This window comes from Pipistrellus kuhlii, unplaced genomic scaffold (genome assembly GCF_014108245.1).
Source record: "Pipistrellus kuhlii isolate mPipKuh1 unplaced genomic scaffold, mPipKuh1.p scaffold_m20_p_27, whole genome shotgun sequence".
NCBI classification, from domain to species: Eukaryota; Metazoa; Chordata; class Mammalia; order Chiroptera; family Vespertilionidae; genus Pipistrellus; species Pipistrellus kuhlii.
This window is the reverse complement of record NW_023425526.1, coordinates 334169-349209: the sequence shown is the minus strand read 5'-3', so window position 1 is coordinate 349209 and position 15041 is coordinate 334169. Positions and strand designations below refer to the sequence as shown.

The 15041-nt window shown below is 36.1% G+C and overlaps 1 protein-coding gene across 9 annotated transcripts in view; it reads left to right on the top strand.

Moving 5' to 3' along the window:
* The window catches only part of REV1 (REV1 DNA directed polymerase), a 104613-nt gene that overhangs the window by 55641 nt on the left and 33931 nt on the right, over positions 1-15041 (top strand). For 4 of the 9 annotated variants that reach the window (XM_045587241.1, XM_036454046.2, XM_036454049.2 and 1 more), the window contains 5 exons: positions 1983-2135; positions 5169-5875; positions 8463-8570; positions 10114-10230; positions 14330-14438. In XM_045587241.1, the coding sequence (XP_045443197.1) occupies positions 1983-2135; positions 5169-5875; positions 8463-8570; positions 10114-10230; positions 14330-14438 (1194 nt within the window). Of the gene's footprint in view, positions 1-1982; positions 2136-2243; positions 2263-5168; positions 5876-8462; positions 8571-10113; positions 10231-12321; positions 12521-14329; positions 14439-15041 lie in introns of those variants that run through there. The other 5 variants (XM_036454047.2, XM_045587242.1, XM_036454050.2 and 2 more) reach the window with 5 other exon arrangements.

The following is a 15041-nucleotide window of genomic DNA, read 5'->3' as shown; positions in this document are numbered from 1 at the left end:
GAGGGCAGTTGTGGGTGATCAGGCCAGCAGGGGAAGGCAATTGGGAGGGACCAGGCCTGCAAGGGAGGGCAGTTTGGGAACAACCAGGCCTGCAGGGAAGGACAGGGGGGGAACTCAGAATTGCAGGGGACTGTAGTTGTGGGCAACCAGGCCCTGCGGGGGTTGGAGGGGGTGTTTATTGGGGGTTACCAGGCCTGCATTGGAGGGCAGTTGGGGGGGACCAGGCCTGCAGGGGAGGGCAGCTGGGGGGGACCAGGCCTGCAGGGGAGGGCAGTTAGAGGTTACCAGGCCAGCAGGGGAGGGCAGTTGGGGGCAACCAGGCCTGCAAGGGAAGGCAGTTAGGGACGACCAGGATGGCAGGGGAGGGCAGTTAGGGGCAATCGGGCCGGCAAGGAAGCAGTTAGGTGTCAATCAGGCTGGCAGGGGAATGGTTAGGGGTGATCAGGCTGGCAAGCAGAAACGGTTAGGGGCAATCAGGCAGGCAAGCAGGCAGGCAGGCAGGCAAGCGGTTGGCAGCCAGTAGTCCTGGATTGTGAGAGGGATCTCAGATTGGAGAGGGTGCAGGCTGGGCTGAGGGACACCTCCCCAACCCCCATGCACATATTTCGTGCACCGGGCCTCTATTATTGATATAATTACATAAAGGACATATAGACTAACATTTTATAGTTCCATTTTTAGCATATATCATTACTTTTCCTATGTTCAGAGTTGACTCAGTATTTTAAATTATTTTTTTGTTAGATAATTCAGTCATTTCTTACATGTTTTGTAGTGTCCTTTGAGAAAATTAAATGTCAAGCTCTTGGATTTATGACATAATAAAGTATATTTAGTCTGTTACTTATTAATTTTTCCTAAATAATTAAAATATTACTTTCTTACTATTCATTTTAGGTTTAAAGCGAGACATGTTTTTGGAAACATTTTCTGATACTTAAAGAGCCTTTTGTAAAAATTGGATGTTAGCAAAAGCACAGTATATTGGTTTGCTATTTTAATGGTATAATAACCATATATAACTTAATTTATTAGAAAGCAAAAATCAGATTTAGACAGCAATCAAATTAGTTTTAGTTCTGCAGAACAAAAGAATAGTTGTTTGGGAGTGTTAGTTAATGTGCTAGCACCTAGTATTTTAATAATACTGGTGTTACTCTGGTTTTTACTGGTTATGTTTAGCAGGTAATGAACATTTGGAAGAGGTTATTGCAATAGCTTCTGCCCTCATAGAGTTCATATCCTCAAATGGCCTTGTCTCAGTCACTCTTCCATTAAAATAGTTTATTACTCTTAAAGTTGAGGTCCTTCATTTTGTCCCCCTTTTTTTTATCCTTACAGAGAGAATATTTTTTCTATTTTTTTTTTATTATTATTATTGTTGTTTTGTTTTGTTTTTAAAGAGAGAGTGGAAGGGAGAGGTTTGGGGAAGGGTGTGGGTGGGAAGGAATGGGAGGTCAGTGTGAGGAGACACATGGATAGGCTGCCTCCTGCACATGCCCACCTGGAGAGCCGTGGTGCGTAGGCTGATACTCAAACCACTGAACCATGCCGGCCAGGGCTGTTGTAGAAATTTTCACATTTAATAGACCTAACATGAATTGTGGAAATTGGGAATCCTTATCTAGTTTACTTATTCTGAGAAAACTTAATATGCAAGATGGGATTTGAGGAAGTATTGATGATTGTACAGTTATTTGAGGGGAAACTGTGGTCAATATTAAAGTCAGGATAAAAATATTAGCTAGTCCAACTCTGTGCTTTTCTCATCTTACTCTGTAGTTTGTTTGTTTTTGCCTCATGTAGGATTGTTGGCTACTGATTTTTAAGATCTCAGATGTATGTCATTCTGTATATTAGAATCACAAAGACAGAGGGAGAGGGCTGATAGGAAAGATGACTTGCTAGTGAAATACTCCCATCATTAAGAACATTGCTTTTTCATGGAAGGCTCATTTCCCTGCTGTTACTTTTTGTTGCAGCATCAAAGCTGGACGACTCCTGTCCTACATTCCCTATCAGCTGTACAGCAAGCAGTCACCTGTGCAGAAAAGTCTCAACTTCAACCCTGTCTGCAAACCTGAGGACCCGGCTCCTGGTCCAAGCAATGGAGCCAAACAGCTCAACAACAGGGTGTAAGTTTGTCTAGGGTAATAAATGCTGCAAGGCTTGCTTTTAGCACTGAGTATGGTTCCTGCTCTGCTGCAGATAGAAATAGCTGTATAACCTGGCCATTCATCTGTGTTAAACATGTGGAAATAGGTGTGTGGGTGTCTTACCAAAAAATTGTTTTTATCATGAAAGTTTCATAAATAAAATGTAAACAGGGAAGGTTTTTCAGTCTTTATAAATTCCCATGTTAACTAATGGATCTTAACTTAGTAGGTAAAATTTTCTATAGTTTTTCTAATAGTAATTATTTCCATAAAATATATTTGCTAAGAATGTTGCTTTTTCAAAAACTGAATTAACTGTGCCAGCTGTACTTTTGTTATATGGCATGCGTAGAAAGTCAAATAACAAAAATGTTAATATTTCCAGGTTATTTTTGAAAAATTCCAAATTCATAACAATTCTAAATATGTAAGTATTTAATATTAATAAAAATTTAGTTGGTGACTCTTAATGTTATAGAGTTAGAGGTGAATCTAGAGTTTATTCCATGTGACTGATTTTTAAACATATACTGGTTTAAGCTTTAATTGCAATAATCCTGAGTGAGTTGATTTTAAATTAATTGGTGTGTTACCTTAACTTGTATATTAGGTGATTCATTATTACCATCAGCCTTCTTTGTTATTAAGTTACTTGCTTTGGGAATTGGATATATCTTTTCCCAAAGACCAGGAATCTAACCTGGGAGTATCCAGTATCACTGCTTTCTGTAGTATTTGTTGTTATTTCATTTGTATTCATTTATAAACACATTCAGATGTTTTCATGTTACCTAAAACTTTTAATTTTTTAGTACTATGAAGGTGTACAAGTCATACCAGAAAACCTTTGAATACATAACTTCATATTTTTTTCTCACACTAATAAAAGTAGGAAAATAGATACAGTAGTTCCCCCTACGCACAGGGGATTATGTTCCAAGACCCCAGTAGATGACTGAAACCTGGATAGCACAAGTACTATATATAGTATTTTTTCCTATGCATACACACCTATGACAAAATGTAATTTATAAATTAGGCACAGTAAGAGATTGACAATAATAACAAAGTAAAATAGAATAGTTAAAATAATACGCTGTAGTAAAAATTAAATGAATGAAGTCTCTAAAATAACTATTGTCCTGTATGCACCCTTATGATATGAGGTGATAAAATGCCTTTGTAATGAGGCTACTCAGGAAGGTGCACAATTTAAAACTTACAAATTGTTTCTTTCTGGAATTTTATAATATTTTCAGACTACAGCTGATTGCAGGAAGGGAAACTGCAGATAAAGGGGCCTATATGTATTTTTTTGAAATTCCTGTGTCAATTTTAGGGAAAATTTACTTGTTAGATTTTATTTCTTAATACTTCTACACTATTGCCTAGTAAATGTATGTTTACTGATTATATATTTCCTGAATAGCTAGTTTGTAAATATCCATTGTAGACTAAAAAAAAAAAGTGTGTATTTGCAAGGTGTTTTCTGCTAATATATGCATTTTTGTTGCATGTGTTGCTAGTAAACAGGTGAAAAATCTTATTTGTGACAGAAAAAAGATGTTAAGACTTCTAACTTCACTTTTGTTACTATAATCTTTGTTTTTCGGTATGTTCAGTACATTTTTCAAATTTCTTTGTAATTCTTTTGTGTTTTGCCTCATAGCTTTGTCTTTATCTCAAAGACAGACTTTGTCTGAATTGTAACAAATTAGGTTTTCTTTCCTCCCTCTTTTAATTGTTTTCAGTTGGTTTTCTTTTCCCCTTGCCACTGGTGTGATCACTTGTGAGGATTGGACCTACTCAGAGTTGGCTGTCCTATTCTGTGAGATGATCAGCCTGAGCCTGAGCCAACCCAGAAATGGGTGGTAATGTTCTCATGCATATGGCTTTTCTGTGTATTCAGACTGTCGTTACTACTGATATACCATGTTAGTATTAGGATGAGGGACTTTAGATTAAACCTGATAATACTGTGGTAATCTCACCTATGACTAAGGCACCCTCATCCTGAAGTCTGAAATGTAATTAGATTAACACTTTGGTTGTTTCTAAAAATGAATTATTGCTCCATAATTCGGTTTTTGCTTTAGTTACTTAGGTGATTCTTGAATGCAGATGAATTTTGTCTTTATTATAGAGCATTACCAAGCAAACATTAGAGGAGCCACGGTGTAAATTTAGCATAACATTTGCCATTGGTCCTGCATTTATAAACTTGTTATCAGGAGACTTGGTCCAGATTATCTTAGACCACCTTGGTATCTAAATACGCTTTTTTATAAATGAAGTGCCATTTTCCTCATTACTAGGGCAAGTGTCCTCATTTTTCTAGGTACAAATCTTACTGAGCTAGCTGTGCACATTGACCTGGTTCCTTCTTTTTTATCCATTTGTACAACAGTTGGCCCCATTAATGGATTAATGAATATGGGCTGTCAGTTGTCCTCAGTGACACTAATACTGGCCTCAGTGTTGTGGCTTACTAGATTTAATGTGCTGAAAAATGCTATACATAAAACTGAAATTAAAAGTAGAAATTAAGAACTTGAACTTTCTTACCTATTTTATGGAAGTTATTCATATTACAATAATTCCAGAAATATTTATTGACTGCCTTGTACATGCCAGACACTCTGCTACAAACTGGGTATAATTTAGAGCTTACATATTCCAGTTAATTTTTGGTAGGAAGAGTAGTTGAAAGTATTTTTTGGATTTTTCTTAACCTTATAAGATGCCATTGTATGTCTGGTGGTGTCTGAAGCTTAATAAAAACTATGAGGCTGTGAATGTTCTAGAGTTTTCCTAGTTATCTTACTACTTCGGTTTAGCAAAAATTATTTTTTGTTGGAAGAAAAAGAATATAAAACTTGTGGCTTAATTTTTCAGTTTTGGGGGGATAGGGGATATCAAAGTGTGTATCACCAAGACAATGTTTAAATGAAAAATTATTTTAGTTTGAAAGTAAGACATTATTAATTTAAGAACACTTTTTCCCTGCTTTAGAAATCACGTAATTAAGAAGCTTGAGACAGAAAAAGAAATCAAAGCCAATGGGATGAACAGTTGGAATGAAGAAGATGCAAGTAGTGATTTTAGTTTTGCGGAGCTGGAGCAGATCCTTCCAGAAAGGAGACAAAATGGGATTCCGCCTCACAGAGACAGCCCTGCCATTTTCAATGGCCACACTCAGAGCTCTAATGGTGCCTTAAAGACACAGGATTGCTGGGTGCCCGTGGGCAACAGTGCTGCCAGCAGGCTTTCCCCAGACTCTGCCCAGAGGGAGGAGAAGGCTGAGAATAGCAGCACTGACTTCAGAGACTGCAGCGTGCAGCTGTCGCAACAAAGCACCAGAAACACAGATGCCGTGCGGAATCCACATAGAACTAATTCCTTCTCGTTCTCATCTTTGCACACTAACACTAAAGTAAATGGTGCTCACTACTCCACTGTTCAGGGGCCTTCAAGCACAAAAAGCACTTCAGGACCTACTCTTAGCAAGGCAGCACCTTCAGTGCCCTCCAGACCCTCAGACTGCAGTTTTATTTCAGACTTCTATTCTCGTTCAAGACTGCATCACATATCAACGTGGAAGTGTGAACTGACTGAGTTTGTCAATACCCTACAAAGACAAAGTAATGGTATCTTCCCAGGAAGGGAAAAGTTAAAAAAAATGAAAACAGGCAGGTCTGCCCTTGTTGTAACTGACACAGGTAGATACTAAAATTGTTTTCTTAATAAACAGCTTTGCTTGATCATTTTGTTCTTAAGCTATCATTGGTATTCTGAGCAATACTAAGCTTAAAAGTCTTTGGCAACATCAAGTTAAATAGTTTATAGAAAGAATAACATTATAGAAAGCTTATTTATTGGAGTATTTTTTACAAAATTAAGTTTTAGTGTGGCTGATACTTTCTAGCTAATTTAAACACTAACAAGGTTTTCAACATTCATTCATCCTGTAGGCCTTACCAGTTGTTTAAGTTTTGAACTATGTAAAATATACTATATTCAGTGCTTAAAGTCCTGTAAGAATGAATTGGTTTGGTAAGAGTAACTGTTAATTTCTAAAGGCTTGCATCATAATGATTTTTAAATAATTAAATAACTTTGGAATAGTTGTTATAATTGCAGTGGTGAACTTTTAGAAGGATTAAGTATTTTCACATATAAGTAGATTGATTAATTGTAATTTCTTATAAAAAACAACAAAATCAAAAATAACAAGCTATATTTCTGTACTATTTATTATAAATTAGTATCTGGTTTGAGGTTTTAGTTGCTTTTTACAGATAATACATCTCCCTGTCCCCCAGGGGAAGGGATCTCTGAGAACATCTACTATTTCCCTTTAATTTTTAGCTGTGGAAACAGGTACAGAGAGAAGCTCATGGTTCTGCCCTAGAACGTGAGGGAACACTTTTTTTTATTGTGTTTTGCTGATTGATATTTTCTTAAATGCTTTTTGTTATTTCTAAAATATTGCAGAATAATGTTGTAGGTATTAGATTATCTTGACATCATGCCTTGGCCTTGAAACCTAAAATTAAAAACCATTTAATTTTGAAAGCTTCAAAGAATTCATATGAATCAGTTCCATTGAATGGGAATAAAATGGGAGATATTGTATGAAAGTACTCAATAGGTATTTGATATATGCATTCTGTACTACTAGAATATTTAAAACCATTATTTTGGGTTGTTTACATTGTTTATGAAATACTTTAATGCAGCAGAATTAATATTGTTAAGATGTATAAATCAATTTTGAAGGTAATATAGAGGGCAGCAAGGAATCGCGTGGGCTTTAGAATTAGATAACATTCTCTGATGCAAACCCTGACTCTCTTACTTGCGTGAAGCAAGACCATAGGCACATCAGTTCCCCTCTCTGAGTCTCAGTTTCCTCCCTGCAGTGGAGTGCTGCTCCATCATGCTCACCTGATGGGGTTAGGGACTTAAGGAAGATAACGTGAACAAAGGCTCAGTGCCTTGCATATAGAACTAGGTAAATGCTTAGCAGTCAGAATTTAGTAACTGGAGTGGCCTGAACATCTGGGTAGTAGATATAAGTTTATGGAAGCCTGTTGTGAAGAGAAACCTTCAGTAATAGTATTCTTAAATCTACCAGAGGCCAGAACTCTGTTCAAGCTCAAGGGTCATATTTCCAAGGCTGTCCATCTACAGGGCTGGGGGGAAGGATAGGGTGAGACTGGTGTGGAGGGAAGCTCTGGTTGTGGCTGGATGAGAGTTAAACTAACCCCGATGGTCTCTCTGTTGCTCTGGATGATTAGAAGCCAGAGACATGAGGAGAAAACTCTCATGTAAGCGTTAGAGCTGACTTTTAATAGGGTTTAAATGCATGAGAAGAATTTTTTCTTAGATTTTGCTTCTTAAGTTATTTATTTTTTTTAAATATATATTTTTTTTATTTTTTACAGAGAGGAAGAGAGAGGGATAGAGAGTTAGAAACATCGATGATGAAAGAGAATCATCGATCAGCTGCCTCTTGCACACCCCCTCCTGGGGATGTGCCCGCAACCAAGGTACATGCCCTTGACTGGAATCGAACCCGGGATCTTTCAGTCTGCAGGCTGACGCTCTATCCACTGAGCTAAACTGTTTTCGGCTTAAGTTATTTTTTTAAGTACTATGTCTGTTTAGAACAATTTTATTGTGGCTTGAGAGCTCTGAAATCAGACTGCTTGGGATTGAATGCCAGCTCAGTCTCTTACCGGCTATGTGAGTTAATAAGCAAGTTATTATCTGTAAAGTAAGGATAATAAGATTGCCTGTTGTAGTGTTGAAATTCTCACATGTAAACCTACAACAGTGGTTGACACCTACCAAGCACTCAGTAATAGCAGCAATTTTTATTTTATTAAAGAATGTTTGTAGGCTACATGCATTAGTGTTCATTAAAGTTACTTAGCTCTATGTAACTAAATATATTAAAGCACCTTTATATATTTTTATAAAATAGCACACAGAAATGTTAAGCATTTAGACAAACTGTTAATTTGAGACTTTATTAGAATATAGCCTAGAGGGGGAAATGATATTTTCACAATTGATTTTAATTATTGGGAAGCTCAGTCTGTATCTGAATTACTTTTAGAGCTAAAGAAACTGGAATTTGCCTTTTCTTGAGGTGATAGAAATAATCTATAATAGATTCTATATTTTTTTAAAGACTTCTACTTGTAAGCATTTAAAAATATAACATGTAAAATTAACTAGACCTGTTATTTTTATATTAAAAATTAGTTTGGGTTTTGAACATTCTCTTTTTCCTTCTAGGAAATATGTCAGTATTGAGTTCACCCAGACATCAGAGCTGTATAATGCATGTTGATATGGATTGCTTCTTTGTATCAGTGGGTATACGAAATAGGCCAGATCTCAAAGGTCTGTATTCTTTTTTATGTTTTCAGAAACTTCATATGTTATTATAAATAAATATATATTCTAAGCACAAAATATATATTTTTAAATATATGTTTATTGATTTTAGAGAGTAAGGGAGAGGGAGAGAGAAATAGAAATATCACCGATGAGAGAGAATCATTGATCAGCTGCCTCCTGCACACACCCCTACTAGGGATTGAGCTTGCAGTCTGGGCATGTGCCCTAACCAGGAATGGAACTATGACCTCTTTCCTGGTTTATAGGTCGATGCTCAGCCATTCTGGGCCACAAAATATTTTTTAAGAAGTATTTATAATTTTCCTTCGCAGAATCCGTTCCTGCTTCTAAATTTTCTGGATTCCATTACTAAGAACAATAGAAACTTTTTTTAGGGAAGAACTCTTCAACTGAAGGCTCTGTCATCTTAGACTAATGTAGGCAGGGACCTGCATTGGGCATTTTCCATATTTTTATTTATATTTACTATTACTTTGTTAGTAAATGGGAATTTTTATGGTAGCATATGTCTTTATGACTTGGGTCACTATGCTTCCTTTTGAATAAATACTATTCTGTACAAGTAAACATTCCAACTTTATATTTTAATTTTGTGTTACTTAGTAGCACTAAAATATGTTGTCATTGTTTTAATGGAATTTCAAATATTTGTTAGCTAACCAGTACTCTATAATATATTGGAGTACTTATTCTGGATTTTTCAGTGGTTTTATCTGTATCTGAGAGATGTAGCATTTTCTTCGGAGAGTCGCTTCTTCCTGTATGGACAGCACAGAACTATTGGGATTGATTCCAGAGCTTTATTTTTGTCACAAATTGCTTCTTCACCTCTGATAGTTGTATTTCAGTGTTAAAAAAAAAAATTGATTTATCCCATTAGTGACTTTTTTTTAAATTATTATTATTTGTTCCCACAACAAATGCATCCAGTAAAATATGTGTGAACTAATTATTCTGTAGCTTTAGAAGTTATAATTATCTTGTAACTTAACACACATATACAAGGAAGTGATACTGAAACATTTTTATAAATAAACCAAAATAGGACTATATACTCAACATTTTATTAAATAGTAGGTGAGGTTGTGATTCCTCTGCATATAAGTTGTGTCCCTTGCTGTAAAATTGGACGGTTTGTTTAGATATTGCTCTACTTTTCTGATACCAGAAATATTAAAAATCTCTTAGTTCCTTCTCTCCTTAGCCCCTCCAGTTGGAATCTAGGATCTGAGTTGCCCGTTTCCAACTGTAAAAAACAAGCAAAAACCTTGGAAAGCTGTTTTAAAGTTGCATAAATGCATCCAAATTGCCAGTGGTTTACTTTTCTGGGGTGTGCTGAGAAACTTAAATGATTTGTACACGGTGATTGATAATATTCAAAGATAATAATAATTCCTTTATAGATTAACGCCTAAATAAAGCTGAAGTTTTTAAAATCTTTTGAAAACTTTTCCTTTACTTATTGTTAGTGTTCTTAACTTTCCTGTACTTAGATTTTAAAATAATTTTATCCTTTTCCTCCCAGGAAAACCCGTGGCTGTTACAAGTAACAGAGGCACAGGGAGGGCACCTCTGCGTCCAGGAGCTAACCCCCAGCTGGAGTGGCAGTACTACCAGAATAAAATCCTGAAAGGCAAAGCAGGTACAAATCATGAGCTCTCTTTGAAGTCACAGTGCTCCTGTTGAAGACTTTTGGCTTTTGCTGTTGGTATTGTCGTTACAGCAACAAAAGCAGTTGAATTAATTAGCTTTTTCATTCAGGTGTTCTAAGGTGTCAGTGATACCTTAAAGCAAAATTAAAATGTAATAATATCTACCACTGGTTTATAGTTTTGCTTCGTTGAATTGGATGATGATATTTTCCTGGGACAGAGAGTGAAAATGTTTTAAAAGTTGTGATTATTAGTTTCCCTGTGGGTTTTTTTTTTTTTTTGAGCATATTCCTTGAGAAATATTTGCTTAGAAATTAAATTCTTTAACATTAATCAGTTTCTTCGTGGATGTTTGTAAAGCTAAATAATCTTTTAGTTTGACAGAAAAAAAAATTTTTGTCAGAAAAATGCTCATCAGAAAGCAGTCAGAAAGTGTGCAGTTCAGTTTCGTCCCAATTCTTTCAGGTCCCTAAATTTTCAGTTATGAAACCTAGGGTTTGTTTTAGCAATGATCTCAATGAAGTTAAGGCCACAGGAAGGCTAGTTGACATCACTAAGGCCTTTTATGTTTTATTTTTTTATTAGTCTTTTTGTTGGTTGTGATAATCTGTTTACATGGTATAAGTATAAAGGAAAATAATTGTAGGTATATACATCTTTATGTGTCTGTACTTTCCAGATTACCTAAAGCTTTTATCGGTCTTTAAATCTTTTCAGAGATTTTTAAGATTCTAATATTTTGAGTGTCATGAATAGATCTTGAGGTAGCAAATATTTTGAGCATACTGATATCTAGTTGTATTGCGGAATTTGACAATATGGGCAGTTTCTTAAGTATTGGTAGTATGGTTTTGTGGTTTTCTTTTTTGTATTTTCTATGTGATATTAGAAGCCAGGTAGCTTAAGGAAATACACAACACTTGTCACATATTGGACATTAATAAAAACTTACCAAATGAATGTTGAAAGAAGGAAAAAATACTATGTGCATACTGGTCAGTAACATCTCTCAGTTACTCAGCGCTCAGAGTTTCTCCTGTGGGTAAACTGTTGTTTGTCACATGCATTCTTATTTCAACAGTCTGCATCTGGAATTTTGACCTTGTCAAGCAAGCTTTCCTTAGAAGTAGCCGAGAGACAGTCCTCTTACTCTTTCCTTTCATTCACAAATGATCTGACCATAAACAGTTTGTTAATAAAACTTACTGTCAATTGGTCTTCATCAGTTTAGCCACTGGATTTTCATGACATTGTAATGGCCTTTTCTAATTCATATCCCTCCACTTCTTGTGTGGATGGAAAACTGGAAGGTAAATATTAGGAGAAATATTGAAATTTCACTTGCCATTGAAAACTGTCAAAAGTAGATTTTTTCTCACTAAAAGAAATGAATATGATACTTTATACTCTTTCTCTTCATGTCATTCACTTTTGTGTTAGCCCTTTGACAAACCATTAAGAGCTTATCAAAATATTTGTCACATATAAAATGGATAGATTGCCCTTTATTATAAAGTTTGGTTGCAACTAAGTTTGCACTTAGAACTTGTTTTATCAATGCCTTTGTTCCTCCTTACTTTTTATTTCCTATCTTTCTTTCTCTGGGTCCTTATTAGATATGATACTAAATTATAAAATTTTGAGGATAAAATTAGGAATTAGATTCTTTGGCTTCTGCACACTAACCTTAAAAACAAATTCATTTCTAATGTTTGACTTGTACTATGTCTAGGCAGAGTATAAGTAGCATCTTTAGCTCTTTGTAAAAGCTTTATTTTCTTATTGGTCATATTCAGAAACTCTTGTCTAACAGACAGTGTACGCAGGACTCTCCATCGTGGCTTCCTTTGGTTAGCTGCCTCCTGAGCGATGCTCAGCGGTGACACTTCTCATTGATGACCCTCATTATCAGGAATCCCTTTATACCAAAGATATCATGGTTGGGCCTTTTTATCCCTCCTGGGATTCCATGATGCAGATGTTTCCTGTCCTTTCAACAGCTTCAGTGTTCATTCTAAAGAACAACAGTTTTAAAATTCGTACTAGCCATAGATTTATTCTCAGCGATTTCTTTTTCACAGACTTGGGTCCTGGCCTCTGATTTCTCCAACCGTTCCTCCACATTCTCCATGTGCCCGTCTAGTTTGTCAAGTTTTGATGAGCAGTTCTCTACTTTGCCCTCCAGTGAGGACAGTGTGTCCCTGCATTTCCCCGAATCTCCCTTGAAGCAACTCACTCCGCTGGTGGAGGGATCCACGCACTCTGCTGCACGTGGAAAAGGTCAGCCAGCCCGGCCCAGGGGAACCCCAGACGCTGCCTCTCAGGCAGGGCCTTGGAGCACAGGGACCTCAGATACTGTTCTCATCTCAAGCATGGTTTCTGTAATTCTTAAGACGGGTATCTTAGACTATTTAACTAGCCCTTCAATATAAGTCATCTAAATCCCCAGCTTTTGATGCGTAACTCATGGATTATACATTTGAAAGGCAGCTGGTTGTTGCTGTTCAAGCTTCAACTTTTTGTTATTGTTGTTTAGTTGTATGTAGCCTCTTGAACTGTGATACTCACAATCCTGAAATTCTTAATGATTTTCAGCTTAGAGTAATGAACTACTAAAGCTGCTATGTAGTCTTCTCAGATGCTTCAGAAGTAGTCTGTTTTGCATTCTGTCCTTAATACTCTAACACATATTAGTCACAAAATATCAGAAAGCATAGCTCTAAATCATATACTCTGCTGTTTTTATTTTTTATGTAAGTGGGATTTGACCTCATTAAGATGCCAGTCCTCAGAATTTTGTTTGCATTTATGCTTTGTGTGTATGGGTGCCGAATCCAGAAATGCTTATACGGGTTGCATAGTTCGTAAAAAGATGTTGGCTGTTGGAGTCAAACCAGGAACAGTTGTTTTAGCCCAGAAAGCCAGACACCTAGCCATGTTTTCCTGGTAGTGCTTCAAGTTGGCTGATTTTTTTTAATGGAAATTATGTCTCTGAAAAAAGTTGAAGAGAAATGCTGAGTTTTGAGTTGCGTTGCTACAATATACTCAGAATAGGTTTGTCTAGAATTAGCTGAAGTGGTATATATGGTTTTACTAACTAATGGTATTTTTGTTTACAATAGAAGTATAGCTGAGACTGTTTTTAGAATTATGCTTTTAAAGCATATTCTCCTTGGAGCCTATAGCATTATGCAAGACTGCAACTGAAGCTGTTTTCATCTGCTTCTCAGTTATGAGGGAGGCTGAAGGTGGTCCACAGGAAGTGAAGTGTCTGTAGGTCACAGACTCCTAACTCGTGTGTGAAGCTGGCAGTTTGGATAGATAGGAAGAGATACTGGTGAGCTGTTCTATTTAGGCTAGAGTTGTCTTCCATTAAGCAGTTGGTATTCTGACCACACTTTCTGTTTAATTTGAACCTGCATTGTTAAAAGTCGAATTTTCTGAAAGGAAGGATAATATGTAGCTCTTTTCCCTGACATGTTCAAAAGAAAAGTCTTAAGTTTAGGATGAAATTTCTTGATGGTATATGACCTACTAAATTATTTGATTAAATGACTTGTAGGAATTTGATCTTTGTTGAACATGTTAATTAGCTTTAAGTATTGCAGTTAGTTCTTTTAGGAAACAGCAAACATTTAGAGAGGTTTATATTTTCCCTTCACTGTTTCCCCTGAGAGAGAGCGCTGCTTAATCCTCTGGGCTATAGGAGGCGTTCATCATCCTGGTCACTTTTCATCCTTGTCCATCCCAGAGGCTGGGTTCACGGGATAATTCATATTTAGCTTTTGATCATTTTTTACAAAGTATTATTAAAACAGAATATTTTCCACTTATTCCATGGTTTTTTTTGACTGCTAGTAGAAAACTTAATGGAAACAAACCATTTTAGAATTACAGATTTCCTTTTATTAAATAAGGTAAATACCAATGGAGATAAACTATATTTGGTGTTTATTCAACTTATATATACATTTATTTTTATTTATAAATTTATTTGTATAAGAAATGAATGGAAAATACACTTCTTGAATGGAAGTTAAGGAAAATCAGTTTTTAACATGTAATCATTAAATTTTATTGTTTTTAAAGCAGGTATACCAGATTCATCACTGTGGGAGAATCAAGATTCTGCACACACTAATGGAATTGATTCTGTTTTGTCAAAGGCTGAAATTGCATCTTGCAGTTATGAAGCCAGGTATGTGGAAATTAATTGTGTTGTAATATTTAGGGAGGGTTCATTTTATTAATTTTCATATAATCTTTGGAAGTGGATTCAGACATGCTAGTCAGGCCTGTGATTTAAAAATGTACAGACATGTTATGGAAAGAAATGTTTCTAGCCTTAATTCTTTCCATTTCTTTCCCTCCACCTTATAAATGTAGATTTCCTGTTGTTGTTGTTGATCTTCACCCAAGTTGTATTTTTCCCACAGTTTTGGGTTTTGTTTTGTTGGTTTTTTTAGAGAGAGTGGAAGGAAAGGGGAGACCAGAGAGACGCATCAATTGGTTGCTTCCCTCACATGCCTCAATCAGGCCTGGGATTGAGCCTGCAACCGAGGTACATGTCCTTGACTGGAATTGCACCTGTGACCATTCAGCTCAGTCCATGGGCCGATTCTCTAACTGAGGAAAACCAGCTAGGACTGTAGAAAACTTTTGATAGTTTCCTGAGAAACCCATAAGTTCTTCTGTGAAAGGAAAAGAAATTTGACACTGGAATTTTTTAAACTGTCTTCTGAAGCAGGGAATTAAAGATTAGATACTTTTGAATGGGAGAGGCTTTGTGTTCATCTACTCT